The sequence below is a fragment of the Cibotium barometz genome, chromosome 2, assembly GCF_041138505.1.
Source record: "Cibotium barometz isolate CiBa-2024 chromosome 2, ASM4113850v1, whole genome shotgun sequence".
NCBI classification, from domain to species: domain Eukaryota; kingdom Viridiplantae; phylum Streptophyta; class Polypodiopsida; order Cyatheales; family Cibotiaceae; genus Cibotium; species Cibotium barometz.
The window spans coordinates 34,906,283-34,922,759 of NC_141047.1; the positions used below are offsets into that span (position 1 = coordinate 34,906,283).

The following is a 16,477-nucleotide window of genomic DNA, read 5'->3' on the forward strand; positions in this document are numbered from 1 at the left end:
TACATTGAGGTCTTTAAGCAAATCTGCCAAGCATTTGAAATCTTAGATGATGCAATAAAGGTCCATATCTTTGGACTAAGCCTTGAAGGTAAGGCCATGCAATGGTTCCAATTCTTTGACCCTCGGCACAAAGGTTGGATGACACTAGAAAATCTAGGCCAAATGGTAGTAGGATATCCGACTATACTTCCTCTGAGTTCGCACAATACTTGTTTGAGCTGCAAAAGGATTCATATGAAACACATTAGATCTGAACGAAGCCAAACCTGTCGTGTTTCCTCCTCGCATGAAGACTGTTGGTTGCTGAGCATGCTGAGGTCATTTGACGGATCATCAAAGTGGAGCGAAGTTTGGGTAGTGCCTAGAGCTCTATAAAGCAAGAATATGAGTTGGGGGTCACAATTACGTCCGATTCCAAAGACTCCAATTCTAAGCCAAAGTCTTAGACAAAGATTGGAGAAAAGTTAGCAGAGCAGTGGAATCTCTGGAGTTTTCAGAGATCTGAATCCACGTGGAGCTCGTTCACCGTCAGGATCAAGACCAACATCCTCACCACATGCAAAAGATGTAGTAAGGTCATAATATACCTTAAACCAAAATTTAGAATCAATTATCATCATAGTCCTCATGGTGGTGATATTGTTTGTTAGTTGCATCGTCCATTGATTGTCCACCATGCATTTTTTCTTCTTCAATATCTTGATCTTGAAATATACGTTTAGTTTAGATCGAGGAGTGAGTTGTATTATATACCACCAATTAGGATCTCTTTGGTCTAGATGAAATAGAAACTAAAAAGAAGAACTATAAAATATTTATAAAAAAATATATACAATTCCTTCCTTTTATTTATAGATTCTTCAAAATTGAAAATCAAGTGTAAACCTACTTATAATGTTGTTGTAGAACATATGTCTCTCTTGAGTCTTGGCATAATTTAGTTGAGTCAAAAAATCCACTTGATTCTTCTTGACGGTTGCTTGAGTACCTCTATATACCACTTTGAACCACTTGATTCTTCTTGACGGTTGCTTGAGTACCTCTATATACCACTTTGAACCATTGAACATCAAAGATGAACACTTTGAAATCTCTAATTCCAATCTCTAAGATATCTTGAATTGTTCCACAATATTCAAGTTTCTCCACTATAGTATTACTAGCTCGACTATCTTAGTCAAAACTTGCCATTACACTTGAATCATATGTGATTCTCTTGGAATACACACGTTGAGTGCAAAAATGTCGACCTTCTAACCACATTGCATCATGCACTTTATACTGCAACCCAATCAAAAATCTTAAATATAGCTTATATGTAAGTAATTTACTATTCAACATTATATATCTTAGCAAAATACAATATATTTTAGTTAAGTATTAAAACATATTTACTTACATGGTAGTCGCATCCCCTTATATATTCCCATTCTTCTCTTGTAATCTTTTCTCCCATCCTTTCGGCTTGCTCTAGGGCATCTCTAACCCATTTAATATTCCAATCCTTTGGAAGAGCCTTTAGGTTAGGTGGGTATACCATGTGCCTTTGTGTTGATCTCTTAAATTCTCTTCTCTCTTCTATCCTTATCTTTCGTTCATCTTCATATTTCTCAATCCATGTTTCCATCACAAAAGTGTTAAGAAGACAAAATTTAGTGACGTTTTTGTGTATGGATTTATCCATCTTTCAACTGTGTCCTTTTCCATGTGACACCATTCGTTCATCCTCATCATTATGCATGAATCTAGGCATAGATGGATCAATTTGCTTCAAGTATTCTAAGATGTATACAAGGAATTCTTGCACAAACCATCCCTTTGCCATGCTTCCTTCTGGCCTTGCCCTTTGCCTCACAAATCCCTTCAAAGTTTTCATGAAGCGTTCAAGAAAGAACACCCATCGGTTATGAACAATGGCACATATAGCCACCTCATCTACCAAATGTACTAGAAGGTGCATCCTTCTTGGAAGGCTTTCTTCAATCATACACACTTCCTCAATTGACTCAACTCGAGCCTTCTCAATGGAATCTTGAGGAATCTCCTTTGACACTATCCACCTATTAAACAAAGGAAGAAATAATAAATTAAAGAAGAATAGATATATTCAAAGCTGTATGTTATACCAAAAGCACAAATCTATAGTTTTGATGGGAACTAATCTTACTAGTCTACCGAATTGATAGATGGCATTCTTAGCTTTCTCTTCTCTGTACCTACTAATGGATATTGAATGTATGAACTAGTGAAATCAATTTTTGAAAAAAATAAAACATCAATATAGAGTCCACACAACATAGACCGAGGAGTGCCAAAAAATAGATATAGTTATAAAAATAGATATAGTTATGTACGTATCTACATCATCTTGTGCCAATCATGTGATATAGTTATGTACATACTTGCATCATCTTGTGCTCATCATGTGATTTGAGACCATAAAATTGATGCTCACCCTTCTTCTTTGTTATTGTAAATGCACCCTTTAATGAATGCATTACATCAGTTGGTGTAAGAAAAGATGAAATTTGATTCTTGACATTCTTTTTCTCTTGCCTTGTCAACCTCCATGGTGCCTTTGTTTTGGTAAAACTACCTTGTCATTGACTACCCTCCTTGGCCATGCATTTTCCATGCGTTCGATATCCTTTAGGTCATCCCTTTGCATTGGTGTCTTTTATCAATTATATGGTCCCAAATCATTGATTCCATATTCTTAAAAATGTGCATTGGATCCAAAAGATGATTTATTATTACCTTGTCATTGACTACCCTCCTTGGCCATGCATTTTCCATGCGTTCGATATCCTTTAGGTCATCCCTTTGCATTGGTGTCTTTTATCAATTATATGGTCCCAAATCATTGATTCCATATTCTTAAAAATGTGCATTGGATCCAAAAGATGATTTATTATTAAATGTATCCAATATGGTAGACGATAGAATATTGAGTACTCTTTCATGCCCGTGGCGGGTACTGTGATGGGAGTCAACCTCCATCTCTCGTCCCACTCTCCATCTCTCCACCTTCCCTCTAATGGGATTGTAGGAGGTGAATGCCATATGGCTTCCCACTCTGCACCTCTCATCACAATCAGAGAAACCTCTGATGGACCATAATTAGGGTGGTTTGAAGGAAGATATCTATGATGTTTATCATATACTACTTTCTTTAGTGCATGTGCTTGTTTTGGATACAAGCTGTGATGGTGCACAATTGGACATGAATTATATCATGTAGTTGTGAGACCTACCAAAATGGTATGTAAGAATTGAAAGTTAATAGACATTACAATACATAAGAGTTATAAGTGAATCATTTGTGCATGCTTAGATAAGAATCAATTTATGAATATGATGTATCTGAGCACTCCGTATAGCCTCAAAAATCATGCATAGTCCACATCAATATACCCTTTAACATTGCATTGCAACATGAAATTTGACAAGAAACATCATGCACCCTTATGCCTCTCCGTAATTGCTCGAGCTCATCAATCAAGGGCTCAAGGTGTACATCCATATTCTTTACCTTGTGCTTCCCGGGGGCAGAAGAAGCGTAGGCATCACATGACCCTTCTTGATGGACATCCATGGAGGAATATTGGAATTCACAAGAACATTGGGCCATGTGGACCATGATGTAGATCTCAATCCAAATGGGTTCACCCCATCCATACCCAATCCAATCCGTAAATTATGGGGCTCATACTTTTACATTGGCCATTCATCCTCAATGTGAGCCCAAGCCGGTGAGTCGGTGGGAATCCTCATCATGCCATGTTGAATGGTGGTTCACATGCCATGTCATTAACTGGGGGATTTTCTTGGCGAAAAAATTTGGGCAAGCAATTTTCCAAATATGGCGAGTAGTACTTCATTTTCTCTCTCTCTCTCTCTCTCTCTCTCTCTCTCTCTCTCTCTATTTATGTCTCTCTTATCTATCTCTCTCACAATAGCAAAACAAAATTACTCCAATAAAATGATACCCCATAACATTTTTGCACATCCCATACATCTCTGAAGTTAAATTACGAACATGAGTTGTCCACTAAATCAATTCAAGGCGGCATAATACACATAACACGCACAAGATGCCTTCCAAGTAGGTGACTTTTTGCAATAGTGACAATTGATCTTTTCATCAGTAATGGCGTAGACACCAATTGCACAAGTTTCCTCTATGCGCCCTTTGAAACTAATGTCATTAGTGAAGTCATTGTTTAAATACCAAGGGTATGTGGTGTGTAAACATTACATTTCACCAATGCAATGGCTTATCCTACACGCCCCTGGAAAGTTGACATTCGATGTAGCTGCCTTTGTCCACATGTGACCATCATACTTATGATCCATGCCATCCATGCCAACTCTCCAGAACCCATGGTGGCAAGAAAATCAAATATTACATCCCCATCATAGAATCTAGGAAGCTTATTCACCTGAAACACATGTTTGTATTAGGGTTAGTATTAACTAGTTTTACTTTAGAATTAAAAAATATTAATTTTCTTTTTTTACAAAAAAATGTTATTTTCTTATTATTCTTTTAATTTTTCTTTGTAATGTTCTTGTGATTAATCACTTTATGATCATGTTGTTCATTGTCTCCATCAAAATCTTACACACACAAACACACACACATGTTTCATCACTTGCTTTATGCATGAAAACCATATAAGGGTTTCTAGGTAAAAATACGTTTGCATCACTTGCTTTATGCATCCCTTCCCGCTTTCGTTTTTAGACTATTTGCTATGTATGATTTATCGAGTGCTACTTATCTCACTCATCTATGCCTAGACACAATAATACCCAAAATATGATGCAAGATGAGCTACAATACAGAATGATAATAAGAGAAAGGTTGGGTCTTTCTCCAATTAGTTGGTGTGACTTGAGCCAACAATAACCCTTCAATGGCAAGCTTGGCTTGTAGAGAAGAAAGTAGGAGGATGAGCCAACAATATACCTTCAATGGCAAGCTTCGCTTGTAGAGAAGAATGTAGGAGGAGGAGCCACAATGAGCATATTACTATGGAAATGATGATGACCATGAATCACCATAGGATCAACACAAAGGTAGAGCAAGTTACTGCCACTCCTAGTGCCACCACCACTAGGAGAAGACCTCGCCGGCAAGAAGAATGTAGGACGAGGAGCCACAATGAGAATGTTACTATATGGAAATGATGATGACCATGAATCACCATAGCATAGGCACAAAGATAGAGCAAGTTATTTCCACTCCTACTGTCACCACCACTAGGAGCATACGTGGCTGGCAAGAAGAATGTGGCAAGAAGAATATAAGGACGAGGAGCCACAATGAGAATGTTACTATAGAAATTATGATGACCAAGAATCACCAAAGTATAGGCACAAAGGTAAAGCAAGTTATTGCCGCTCTTAGTGCCATCACTACCACTAGGAGCAGACGTGGCTGGCGAGACTTTACAAAAGCTCTTTGCTTTGAAGGTGGCTGGCGAGACTTTACAAAAGCTCTTTGCTTTGAAGGTATTGACGTGGCTGGCGAGATGGTGGATAATAAACGACGGTGGACGAGTGCATTGACGGACGATAGTGGACAACATTGATGGGATGATGGCATGATGTGGCTGACGACAGTGGAAAAAAGACGACGATGGACGACTGCATTGACAGGCGACTGCATTGATGGTGGAGATGGACGTGGCAGATGACATGGCTGGCGAATGCCACGCTATATTGCCACCTGACATGGCTGGACGACATTGACGGGTGACGGTGGACGACGTTGACGAGCTGACCGCTTTGACGTGGCGAAACCGGAAGCTGGCAATGCTGCAGTCGCGGGTGGCAATGCTGCAGTCATGGAAGTCTCCGCACTCGGTGTTTTCATCGTAGTTGGGCTCGTAGCGTAGCAAAAAAGCGGGGATGAACTTCTACACATGGTGGAGGAGGTCGGCCATGTCCTGGGTGGCCGAGAAGGGTGCCCAACCCGTGTACACACAGTGACGCGAGACGTCTCGGATAGGCTGAGCAGGGCCAAGAGGGCGCTTGCGGTTTGCTCCGGGCGAAAACGGAATTCGTCTACAATCACAAGGTCGTCCGTCATATCACTTCTGTCTTCAATCGCAACATCATCTATGTTAGCACTCGTCCATCTACAATTGCAAGGTCGCAAGCTACACGAAGGTCGTCCCTCGGTCTGGAAACATCTGTGTGCAATCGTCCGCTACACGAAGGTGAGTCTCTATTTATAATTGATTGCATCAAATCTCCCTCCTCCTAATGAGGTTTATGTAATGAGAGGTCCACAACTCTAATTGTGATGCAAGTCAAGCTCTAATACCAATTGTGACATCCCACGATCGTCTTTTCCAGACAGATGCATAAAGCACAAGAGGAAAGCATTAGCCACACTCATCTCCCAACCCAAGGCTCACTACAATGAACCACCCCCAAGTTTGGGAGGGAGAGATGCATGAAACATATTTTTTTGTCCATTGAAAAACTATGTAAAGAGTAAACTTTGGAGGAATAGGGACCAATAAATTGAAAGAGTTGTGGCCTTTTTGAATCTAGGAAGGTTCACAAAAAATATTTTTTACATTAGCTTGACTCTCTAGCCCACGAAAAAGTTTAAACATCTGAATTCTCCACTAAGATTTTTTACATTAGCTTGAGCTCTCTCACCCGTAGTGGAGGTAGCAAAAGTGCATGATCTAGCTCTACAACACACTTTATATGTACCACGTGGTGCTACTCGGCAAATTTCTATGACAGCAGCGACAATGATGCCATATCCTTATTGTATACCACAGCATAACATGACTAACCCATATCAGTGTCTGAATTGGGGGGGGGGGCCTCCAAGACCCAACACAAACAAGCAAGATCACGTAACTTCAAGTAGTAATGGTCCCTCACATGGAATACGAGTCATGGAGATGGAGTGTTACTTTTAGCATAATTGAATTTCATGCATAGAGGTATGCATAAAAGATGAATTTTTTATTCTAAAAGTGTAATTCCTACTAAATTGAATTTATGCATAGGAAGATGCATAAAAGATTGATTTTTAATTCAAAAGTATCTTTCTCATCTAAATTGAATTTATGCATAGGAAGATGCATAAAAGATTGAATTTTAATTCAAAGTGTCATTCTCATTTAAAATGAATTTATGCATAGAAAGATGCATAAAAGATTGATTTTTATTCAAAAATGTTAGTCTCCTTAAATGGAATTTATGCATAAATAGATGCGTAAAGAAATCTTATATCAAATATAAGAATCCTCTTGTATTCTATAAATAGATATGAGAAATGATAGGATATGATAAAATGCATATGAGATGTGATAGGATGTGATAAGATGTATATGGGATGAGGTAACAAGTGTATGTGATGGGATAAGATGTATATGGGTTGTGATAGGGCAAGAATGAGGATGTGGATGTATGCATGTGAATGTGGATGTGGATGTGGCTGTATGGATGTGAATGTGGATGTGTATGTATGGATGTATGCATGTAGATGTGAATGTGGATGTATGAATGTGGATGTGGATGTATGGATGTGAATGTGGATGTGGATGTGGATGTGGATGTATGAATGTGGATATGGATGTATGGATGTGAATGTGGATGTGGATGTGGATGTATGGATGTGAATGTGGATGTTTATGTATGGATGTATGCATGTAGATGTGGATGTATGAATGTGGATATGGAAGTATGGATGTGAATGTGGATGTGGATGTGCATGTATGGATGTGAATGTGGATGTGTATGTATGGATGTATGCATGTAGATGTGGATGTATGAATGTGGATGTGGATGTATGGATGTGAATGTGGATGTGGATGTGAATGTATGGATGTAAATGTGGATGTGTATGTATGGATGTATGCATGTAGATGTGGATGTGGAAGTATGGATGTGGATGTGGATGTGGATGTATGGATGTGAATGTGGATGTGTATGTATGGATATATGCATGTAGATGTGGATGTGGATGTATGCATGTGAATGTGGATGTAGATGTGGATGTATGGATGTAAATGTGGATGTGTATGTATGGATGTATGCATGTAGATGTGGATGTATGAATGTGGATGTGGATGTATGGATGTGAATGTGGATCTGGATGTGGATGTATGGATGTGAATGTGGATGTTTATGTATGGAAGTATGCATGTAGATGTGGATGTATGAATGTGGATGTGGATGTATGGATGTGAATGTGGATGTGGATGTGGATGTATGGATGTGAATGTGGATGTGTATGTATGGATGTATGCATGTAGATGTGGATGTATGAATGTGGATGTGGATGTATGGATGTGAATGTGGATGTGGATGTGGATGTATGGATGTGAATGTGGATGTTTATGTATGGATGTATGCATGTAGATGTGGATGTGGATGTATGGATGTGAATGTGGATGTGGATATGGATGTATGGATGTGAATGTGGATGTGTATGTATAGATGTATGCATATGGATGTGGATGTATGGATGTGGATGTATGAATGTGGATGTGGATGTATGGATGTGAATGTGGATGTGGATGTGGATGTATGGATGTGAATGTGGATGTGTATGTATGGATATATGCATGTAGATGTGGATGTATGAATGAGGATGTGAAAATGGATGTATGCATGGATGTGTATATAGAATAATGAATGTGAATGGGTATGGAAAATAATGTGTCGTGGATATGAGTAAATGGATGAGAATGAGTACATATGAATGGAATGTGAAATAAGTAATGTGGATTGAGGAGATATAATATGGAAAGACGGAGTTCGATATAGAAACTGTATTTTGTGACCTGTTTGTAAATGACTGTTTTATGACAAGAATGCTGGGGAAGCATTTTGACCGTCTTGTGGATTAAGGTCATAGAGACCTAACTGATAAAGTTGCAACTACTGACGGAGAGTCAATGGAGGACGTCTCGCGTAGCAAGGTCGGTCTTGACTAGCCTCGGTTCGATTTAAATGGTGAGCTTTCGGTACGGTGGATGAGGGACCAAGGAAGGAGCCTATGAGTGAAGCGCTAGGTCACCTGCGAAGGATCCTAGAGGGTGCTGACCATACGGTGCTCGGGCTCTGGGTCACCGAAGATACCCACACGTGCGTCGTGGAAGATATTGGAATAAAGAATAAGAATTGTTTTCTGAAACCGGGCATGGATCTGGTTGATTAACCTTGCTGGTCCTCAACGGATGAGTCCATGGCTCTTTTATATGGATCTGTGGGTTGATCTTGCTGATCTTCCACGGAGATTCCATTCTATTATGTGAATATATTGCCGGTTACTATGAGCTAGGAACTATGGAAAAGGCCCCTGAGCATTAGGGCTAAAAACGTCTCAAAATGGGCTGTGTAAGGAATTTCGCTAACTTGCTAATTAGTAGAATGTTGACGGTCAAAACGGCTCCAAATTTAGCCGTTTTGGATATTTAAAGCGTATCTTTCTGATTGAATACGTATCTAAGTGCATATTTTAAAATCTAAAAAAATATCGTTTTCATGCTACTCTTTAATGGCTCGTCTCGAAATTTGTCCTCTTTTAGTGACTACGCGGCAAAATGACCATTCCCTCCAAACGCGCTCTTATCCATTCTCCAAAAAAATTTCACTCCTCTGCTTCTCTAAAAATTTCACAAGCTACATCTCATTCTCATTCTTCTGTGTCTCTCATGTTCTAATAGCTCTGCTTATATTTTTAGCTCTGTTAGTAATGAGTGATACATCTAATCGTAAGTTTCATTTGAATATCAAGCTCAACCAAGAGTATGCAACTACACGGAGTGTCTACCAAAGATCCCTTTCATGTGCAAATGAAGCTCAACATCTTCGCAACGAAGGAAAGAAGCATATTGACCTATGGACAGATGGAAGTCTATATCCATCGGATCCCAAAACAGGAAGGTATCCTTCTTTTCACACACCACATGATTTGATTAGATTTGTTGGTGATGGGGTGGATGGCTTACTTGGTTATAGTTCAAGACTATCTCAATCACATATTAATTATGCAGAATATACTACATATCTTCAAAATACTTCATCTTTGAATGCAACAAAAATTATAGAACTTGAAAACAAAATAGTGTCTTTGAAACAAGAAAATGATCAATTGAAAACCTTAAAAGAAACTCCAATAGGGTTAAGAGCACGAGTAAAACGAATGCGGGATGTAGTTAACTTAACAGAGAGATCTGGACAAAGAAAAAAAAGGTTAAAACTTGTAAGAGATCATGCTACTAACCTTCTAGGATTTGACATGTCTAATGCTCAGGAAAGGGTAAGATTTTTGAATGAGCTTATGAATAGGTCGGATACCTTGAAACTTTTGGAACTTCCTGAAAATCAAACTAAAAAAAAACTGGTCTTTCAACATCTATTAAAAGATATGGACTTATTAGTCCAGCCTTCCCAAATGCAAGAAGTCTGTGACACAGTGGGAGTGAGTAGAAAGGGATACAGAGCCATCTCTAAAACCTGGTTCAGGGTCCTTAAGTATTACAAAATCAAAGCTTTTGGGTTGCCTAGACCTCACAATGTTGGAAAATATAGAACTCTGTTAAATGAGGAAATTTCTAAACATTTCGGAGAGTATTTCCATATTGAGGGAACAATGCCATATGAGAGACAAAAAAAAAAATCATCTTTTGAATACAACATTTATAATAATATTTGGATGAACATTAGAAAAGTCCAATCTTTTATGGTGAGATATTACAACATAAGAGAAATAGATTGTGAAGGAAAACTTGTATTTGTTTTAAAATTAGATGAAGCTCAAATCCAGAAATATCAAAAAATGGAAAGAATATCTATATCCCTAATGAATAAAGCATTGGACTATAGTCAAGGTAAGCTTGATTCTCCATACCACAAAACTCAATCAGAAATGGAGCTATGGTGGATTGGATCAGCTCAGGTACCAGTAGAGAGTCATGAAACATTAAAGTGGCTCTTCTCACAAACAGACATTCCTTCAGTTATTCAGAGCCAAAATACAGGTGAACACCTTCATGTAGACGACATAGGTGATTTCATTGTGGAATGGCATTTGAGTGCCGACCTCAAGGCGTTGAAGTGTATGTTTGGTGTATGTGGAGGAGCAAATACCAAATATCCATGTCTTTATTGCATGGCAAGCACAGGGACAAGAGAATGGCTTGCAGAAAATGAGATTGGAAAACCACCATCCAGAAATAATGTGAATGTTGTCGATTATCCAACTTCTATTAAAATATGGGATCCAATTCTACCAATACATTTGAAAAATGTGCATATATGTACATTGCATGCAGAGATAAGAATCTTGGACAAATTGCTCAGACTTCATCTGGACTATGCATATTCTATTAAGCCGACTAAACTTGCAGATGAGTGCATAGAAAAGTGCGAAGCCTTGCTCTCTCAAATGGGTTTTCATGGTGGGGAAGTGCATCTTAAAAAAGATCCTGTTCTTTCTGGAGGTACAGGTGATGTTCTGCAAGATGTTTCAATGGGAGGAGCAAAAGCGAGAAGATTTTTGAGCAACCATGACACCAAACAAGTCAACGCAATGTGGAACTGTTGGAAACAGCTATGTGTCATCACCACAAATGTCAAAAGTAGACCAGATGTAGCCAACAAACAATTATAGGCCAATATTTTTAACTTTTTGGATCCAAGGATTTAAATATTTTCCTAGAAATATAATAAATATTTTGAAAAAATAAATAAATCAGTTTTCTTACCATATACTCATTAGCAAGATTTTGATTCAAGAATTTAGAAGAATCATAAGGCATGGGTATCAAGCTCAAAATATCATACTTGAAATTGAGACATATGTAATGATGTCAAAGGAAGTGTTCCATAGGTCTCACCCAAGAACATTCCAAGGCAAGGACAACAATCTCGGAGAGATGGTGCTGAATTAGACTAATTCCATGGATGCGTACTTTAACATTGTGGGGTACAACAATAGAAGAAAAATGGCCCTTACGAGATCAAAGATTATTACCGATGTTACTCGGAGGAACCAAATTGAATCTAACCAAGTTGTCTCCTCCCTCAAGGGGGTTCTTCCTATTTCATGCTACACAATCCTCCATTGCAAGTGCATATACTACTAAAGTTCTACATGCTTCTGATGAGAAGGGTTCTCATCTTCCTATACAATTGATAATAATAATGAAGTTCTTGCTCACATGTATGTGGGTTTTGTGGTAATATTATCACCCTTAATTCTACTAGAACTTCTTTCATGTCACATACTTTGCAACTGGTACTATACCTATTCGCTTAAAGCTTTCACCTTCTAAGATTTTAAAGGAACCATGTATTTTGATGATGATATTGATGCAGAGAAGTTTAAAGCTCATTACCTTGCTAGAAAATGACTTATACTACTTCTTCTTCTCTCTTCCTTGGGGTGAGGGGGAATATATTGCTACCGCTAAAGGTGTTTGTACTCAAGAAAAGATTGAAGTTCAAGTGAAGTCAACCAGTCTGTGATGTCATCGAAGTGACTTATACTACTTCTTCTTCTCTCTTCCTTGGGGCAAAGGGGAATATATTGCTACCGCTAAAGGTGTTTGTACTCAAGAAAAGATCGAAGTTCAAGTGAAGTCGACGCGTGCTCATGATGTTTGTGATGTCATCGAAGTGAAGACACGAGCAAAACCAACACAAGTAAACATGAAAACGAAGCAACTTATATTTCTTGTCATTTAAGCAGTGGTTGATCCCGAGTGATTGTAATAATCAAGCATATGTATTAGCGTAGGACACTATGCACTAGTGTGATTCACCAAACCCACACAAAAATGGGTGAATCTTTTTCTATTTTACAATAAATAATATGCACACTCATTCTCTAAAAAACAGATGCACACGTAATAAAAACTCAATACACGAGGGGGGAACGTTGGAATAGTAATCTAGTGTGAAACCCCCAAGATGATACTAACCACCACCTTCATGCCCGGTGCATGCAACTTGTACCTTGCTATATAATACATTAATCTTGCATTCACGTTCTTGTTCCTCCTTCTGTTTCTCTCCCGTGTCTGTGAGCATCCATGGCATTTATCCTCGATTTACTCAGGCCACCAGGCCTGTCCTCTAATTTCCACCAATAGTAGGTTGATCGGTCGTTACAAGGACGACCTCATACAATCCAAAACCCATCTGCGCACCAAGGCTTCTCCAGTACCATTCTGCAGGGGAGCCAGCTGGAGAGCTAAAGAAAGCGTCCGCATCTTGCTTACTCTGCCAAATCCCCAGCCCCATCATTTTTCCCAAGCGGCAATCGACGCCACACTCCAAGGACCTGTAGAAGGTGCAGGAAAGCAGCCCCTCCACTTGGTGGAAGTAAGCCTTGGTGATGGCCAAGCAAGAGTAGGAAAGAAGCTCCTCCGGAATCAATCCTGGCTGATCGTTATGCTCGGCAATTAGTGTGACGTTCCGCAAGTGCACCACGTCGCCCTTTGACAACCGCGCAGCAGTTTTCTTGTCTTTAGAGTCCGAGCAGGAGACCTCGTACCAGCTCACGTCTATGACGTCTGCCAAAGAAGAGATCGCCTTCTCATAAGCATTCACCTGCGCAAAGATTAAAGAGGTCGACGTTGGATCAGCTAGCTCTGGTGGTTGAGATTAGTAGAGTTCCATAGCATTAACGATCTGTGTTAGGTTAACGGTAATGTGTGTTAGGTTAAGGTTGGTACCTTGGGGTGCTTGTTGCAAGGACCGTCTTCAGGGGTCAACCCCTTATCCCAAATGGAGTAGACAGCCACCTGCGTAAGAATCGACCCTTATTGAACTCAGTCGAATTATTGTGTGGTTCAGCTTTATTATATGAAAGTAAGTGATGGTGTAGTAAATACCGAAGTGGAGCTGAGACTGTTGAGGATTGCCGAGCGGACGAAGCCTGTGGAGTGGAAGGAGAGGGCCAGCGAGGAGAGGCGGGCGGTGACGTGGCGGGTTGTGAAGGGCGGGCGGGGTTTGAAGATGCCCACCGAGACCCAGGCCGAGGAGGAGTCCACGCACACACCCAAGCTGGAGCACGACGTGTTGCTGCTACAGCTGCTGCTAGCAGTTCTGGGTATGCCGGGCATCATATAGAGAGCACAAGAAACTACGCAGCAGAGCAGAGCCGAGCGTTGTATAATTGTAATGAAGGAAATAATGAGAAGTGCGTTAGACCTCGACGACTAATAAATGAAGCGTCGTTAATTGACATATAATATTACTCTATTATATACATATATAGAATAATATTATTCTATATACATATATAATAGAATAATAAATGTAGCGTCGTTAAGTGACATATAATATTATTCTATATACATATATATGTTTATGTGAACACGAGAACTCCGAGCGTGTTCCGTCACCAGTGACCACGTAAACGATGGCAGCGTGTTGCTTTGCCTGTTGACGGACCTCCTCTTTGACCCTACGATTCGACTGCAGATGAGGTGGATCGCAATGTTTTTTGGCCAGTCACGACCCATTGGACGGTGGTGACAACACAACCCATCCAAGCGTGTCAGCTTGCATTTGAGCTAAAACACGTTATTCTTTCTTTTCTTTTCTGTCTTTATCATGCCTATAAGCAGGACGTGTTTGCCTTAGCTAGTGTCAACTTGAAAATTTCAAGATAAGGTGGCTTGGACGGTTGAGATTTTTTGTGATGTAATAATTTTTTCCCCAATAAGCTGCTATTTGTCTTCTATTTGGCGCTACATTTTAAACATAATAATCCTATTTCAAAAGTGGCATGGTTTGAATCTATTATTTTCTAACAAATTTGACAAGCGAATATTGATTTTAGGAATGAATGCAGACATGTTCTACAAGGGGCGCCTTGCAGTACAAGTCACCATTAATGAGCACTAGTACTCAACCCGCGCGTTGCTGCGGTATGTAAAAGACATTAAGAAGCGAAACCTAGGAATGAAAGCCGGAATGCAAAGGTCAATCGGAATACAAAGGGTCAACCGAATTCAGAGGGTCAATCGAATTCAAAGGGTCAATCGAAGAGATTTTTTAATCTTATTTTTTAGAAATCCAGGATTTCTTTTTTCTCTCCTCTCCTTGTGCCTTGGTTGTCCATGGTTAATATGTAATAGATATACCTAACCGCCTTCCTTGCCAACCACTGTTTACTCACATCATCATTTTTTTTACACCCCTCTACATTAAAAAAAAATTATCACTTAGAAAGAAGTGCTTCAAAAATCTCTTTTCTAGGATATATCTACATGCTCAAGAAACAATGGAAAATTTATACAAGTGAGTAAACAACAATATTCATCACATTGTAGTCATGTCATCCCAAATAGAGGTATGAATAGTATTACACGCAGAAGAGGGATTGACTTGCAACTTTATGCCCTATATAAAAGGAAAAAAGTGATCTTGATGTGCCAATATTTTTGTATGAAGATTTAATATCGCATAGGATGAATAGTGCACAAGTAATAAAAATCTATAGTCTAGAATTTTCAACCATGAAGCTATAGGACATATTAAGGTTCTTTTACGCATAATAATTCTAGAGCTGACATTTGTCCTACTTGTATGATTGAAAATTCTAGACTATAGAATTATTATGCATAAAAGAATCTTAATATGTCCTACTTAATGATTCAAACTTTTAGACTATAAATTGTTCATCACGATTCAAATAGTCTAGAATTATTATGCATAAAAGAATCACGATTCAAGTAGGACATATTAAGATTCTTTCATGCATAATAATTCTAAAGTTGACATATTGCTACATATTCATGCGGTGATAGTCCAAAATCATAAGACTTTCATTGCATATTTCTACCATAATAGCATTTTTAAAAAAATGTCAAAATTCAAAGAGCTTATAAGGTAATTGTCTCAAGCTCCAAACATGTATGTGTATTATAGCTAGCTATAGATCAACTTGCATATATTTGGAGCTTCTAATGGAATACTCTTACTAGTCTTGTATATCCTTCTAATTCACATAATTTGGAACCATCCCTGTCTCGCTTGAACATGCAAGCAAGTATCATTAAAATGTACAAAAATGTCCAAAATAGTGCCTAATGCTTGTTACGTATGTTTTACACAACCCACTTCAAAGAAAAATGCTTCAAAATGTAATTATATACATAATTGGTTTTCCAAAACTTATAAATTAATAGTATCCTATAGAGACTATGTGCAAAACATGGTTGACTTTAGTGCTCGTTTTTTGAGCAAAACCAGAAAAAAAAACTTCCATGAAAAAATCTAATTTTCATAGTGAAACGCGTTCAAAAATGCTTTTAAAGCTAAAGTTCTAGGCCACTTTGAGTTTAGGGCTTAAGATAAGGTGGATTATACTATATAGATGGATGGATTGTGAAATCTAAGGCCTCCAAAAGTTTTGAAAATCAATGGGCAATTAGCTAATTTGAACCTCATGACTCTAAATTAGTCAAGATTTTACCTC

General features: G+C 38.7%; 1 protein-coding gene across 1 annotated transcript; it reads right to left on the reverse strand.

Annotated features, from left to right (window-relative positions):
- Positions 1-12,695: 12,695 nt before the first annotated feature.
- Positions 12,696-14,205, reverse strand: LOC147640985 (uncharacterized). The gene is made up of 3 exons (XM_086816972.1): positions 13,884-14,205; positions 13,725-13,793; positions 12,696-13,599 (listed from the first exon to the last, which is right to left on the reverse strand). The coding sequence occupies exons 1-3, from the start codon at positions 14,115-14,117 to the stop codon at positions 13,123-13,125; spliced, it is 780 nt and encodes a 259-aa protein (XP_086673098.1). The 5' UTR covers positions 14,118-14,205; the 3' UTR covers positions 12,696-13,122.
- Between the last annotated feature and the right edge of the window lie 2,272 nt (positions 14,206-16,477).

Coding starts and splice junctions, on each gene's coding strand:
- LOC147640985 (XM_086816972.1), bottom strand. CDS start 14,117: ATGATGCCCGGCATACCCAGAACTGCTAGCAGCAGCTGTAGCAGCAAC. Junction 13,794..13,883: donor ACAGTCTCAGCTCCACTTCG/GTATTTACTACA, acceptor ATTCTTACGCAG/GTGGCTGTCTACTCCATTTG. Junction 13,600..13,724: donor CTTGCAACAAGCACCCCAAG/GTACCAACCTTA, acceptor ATCTTTGCGCAG/GTGAATGCTTATGAGAAGGC.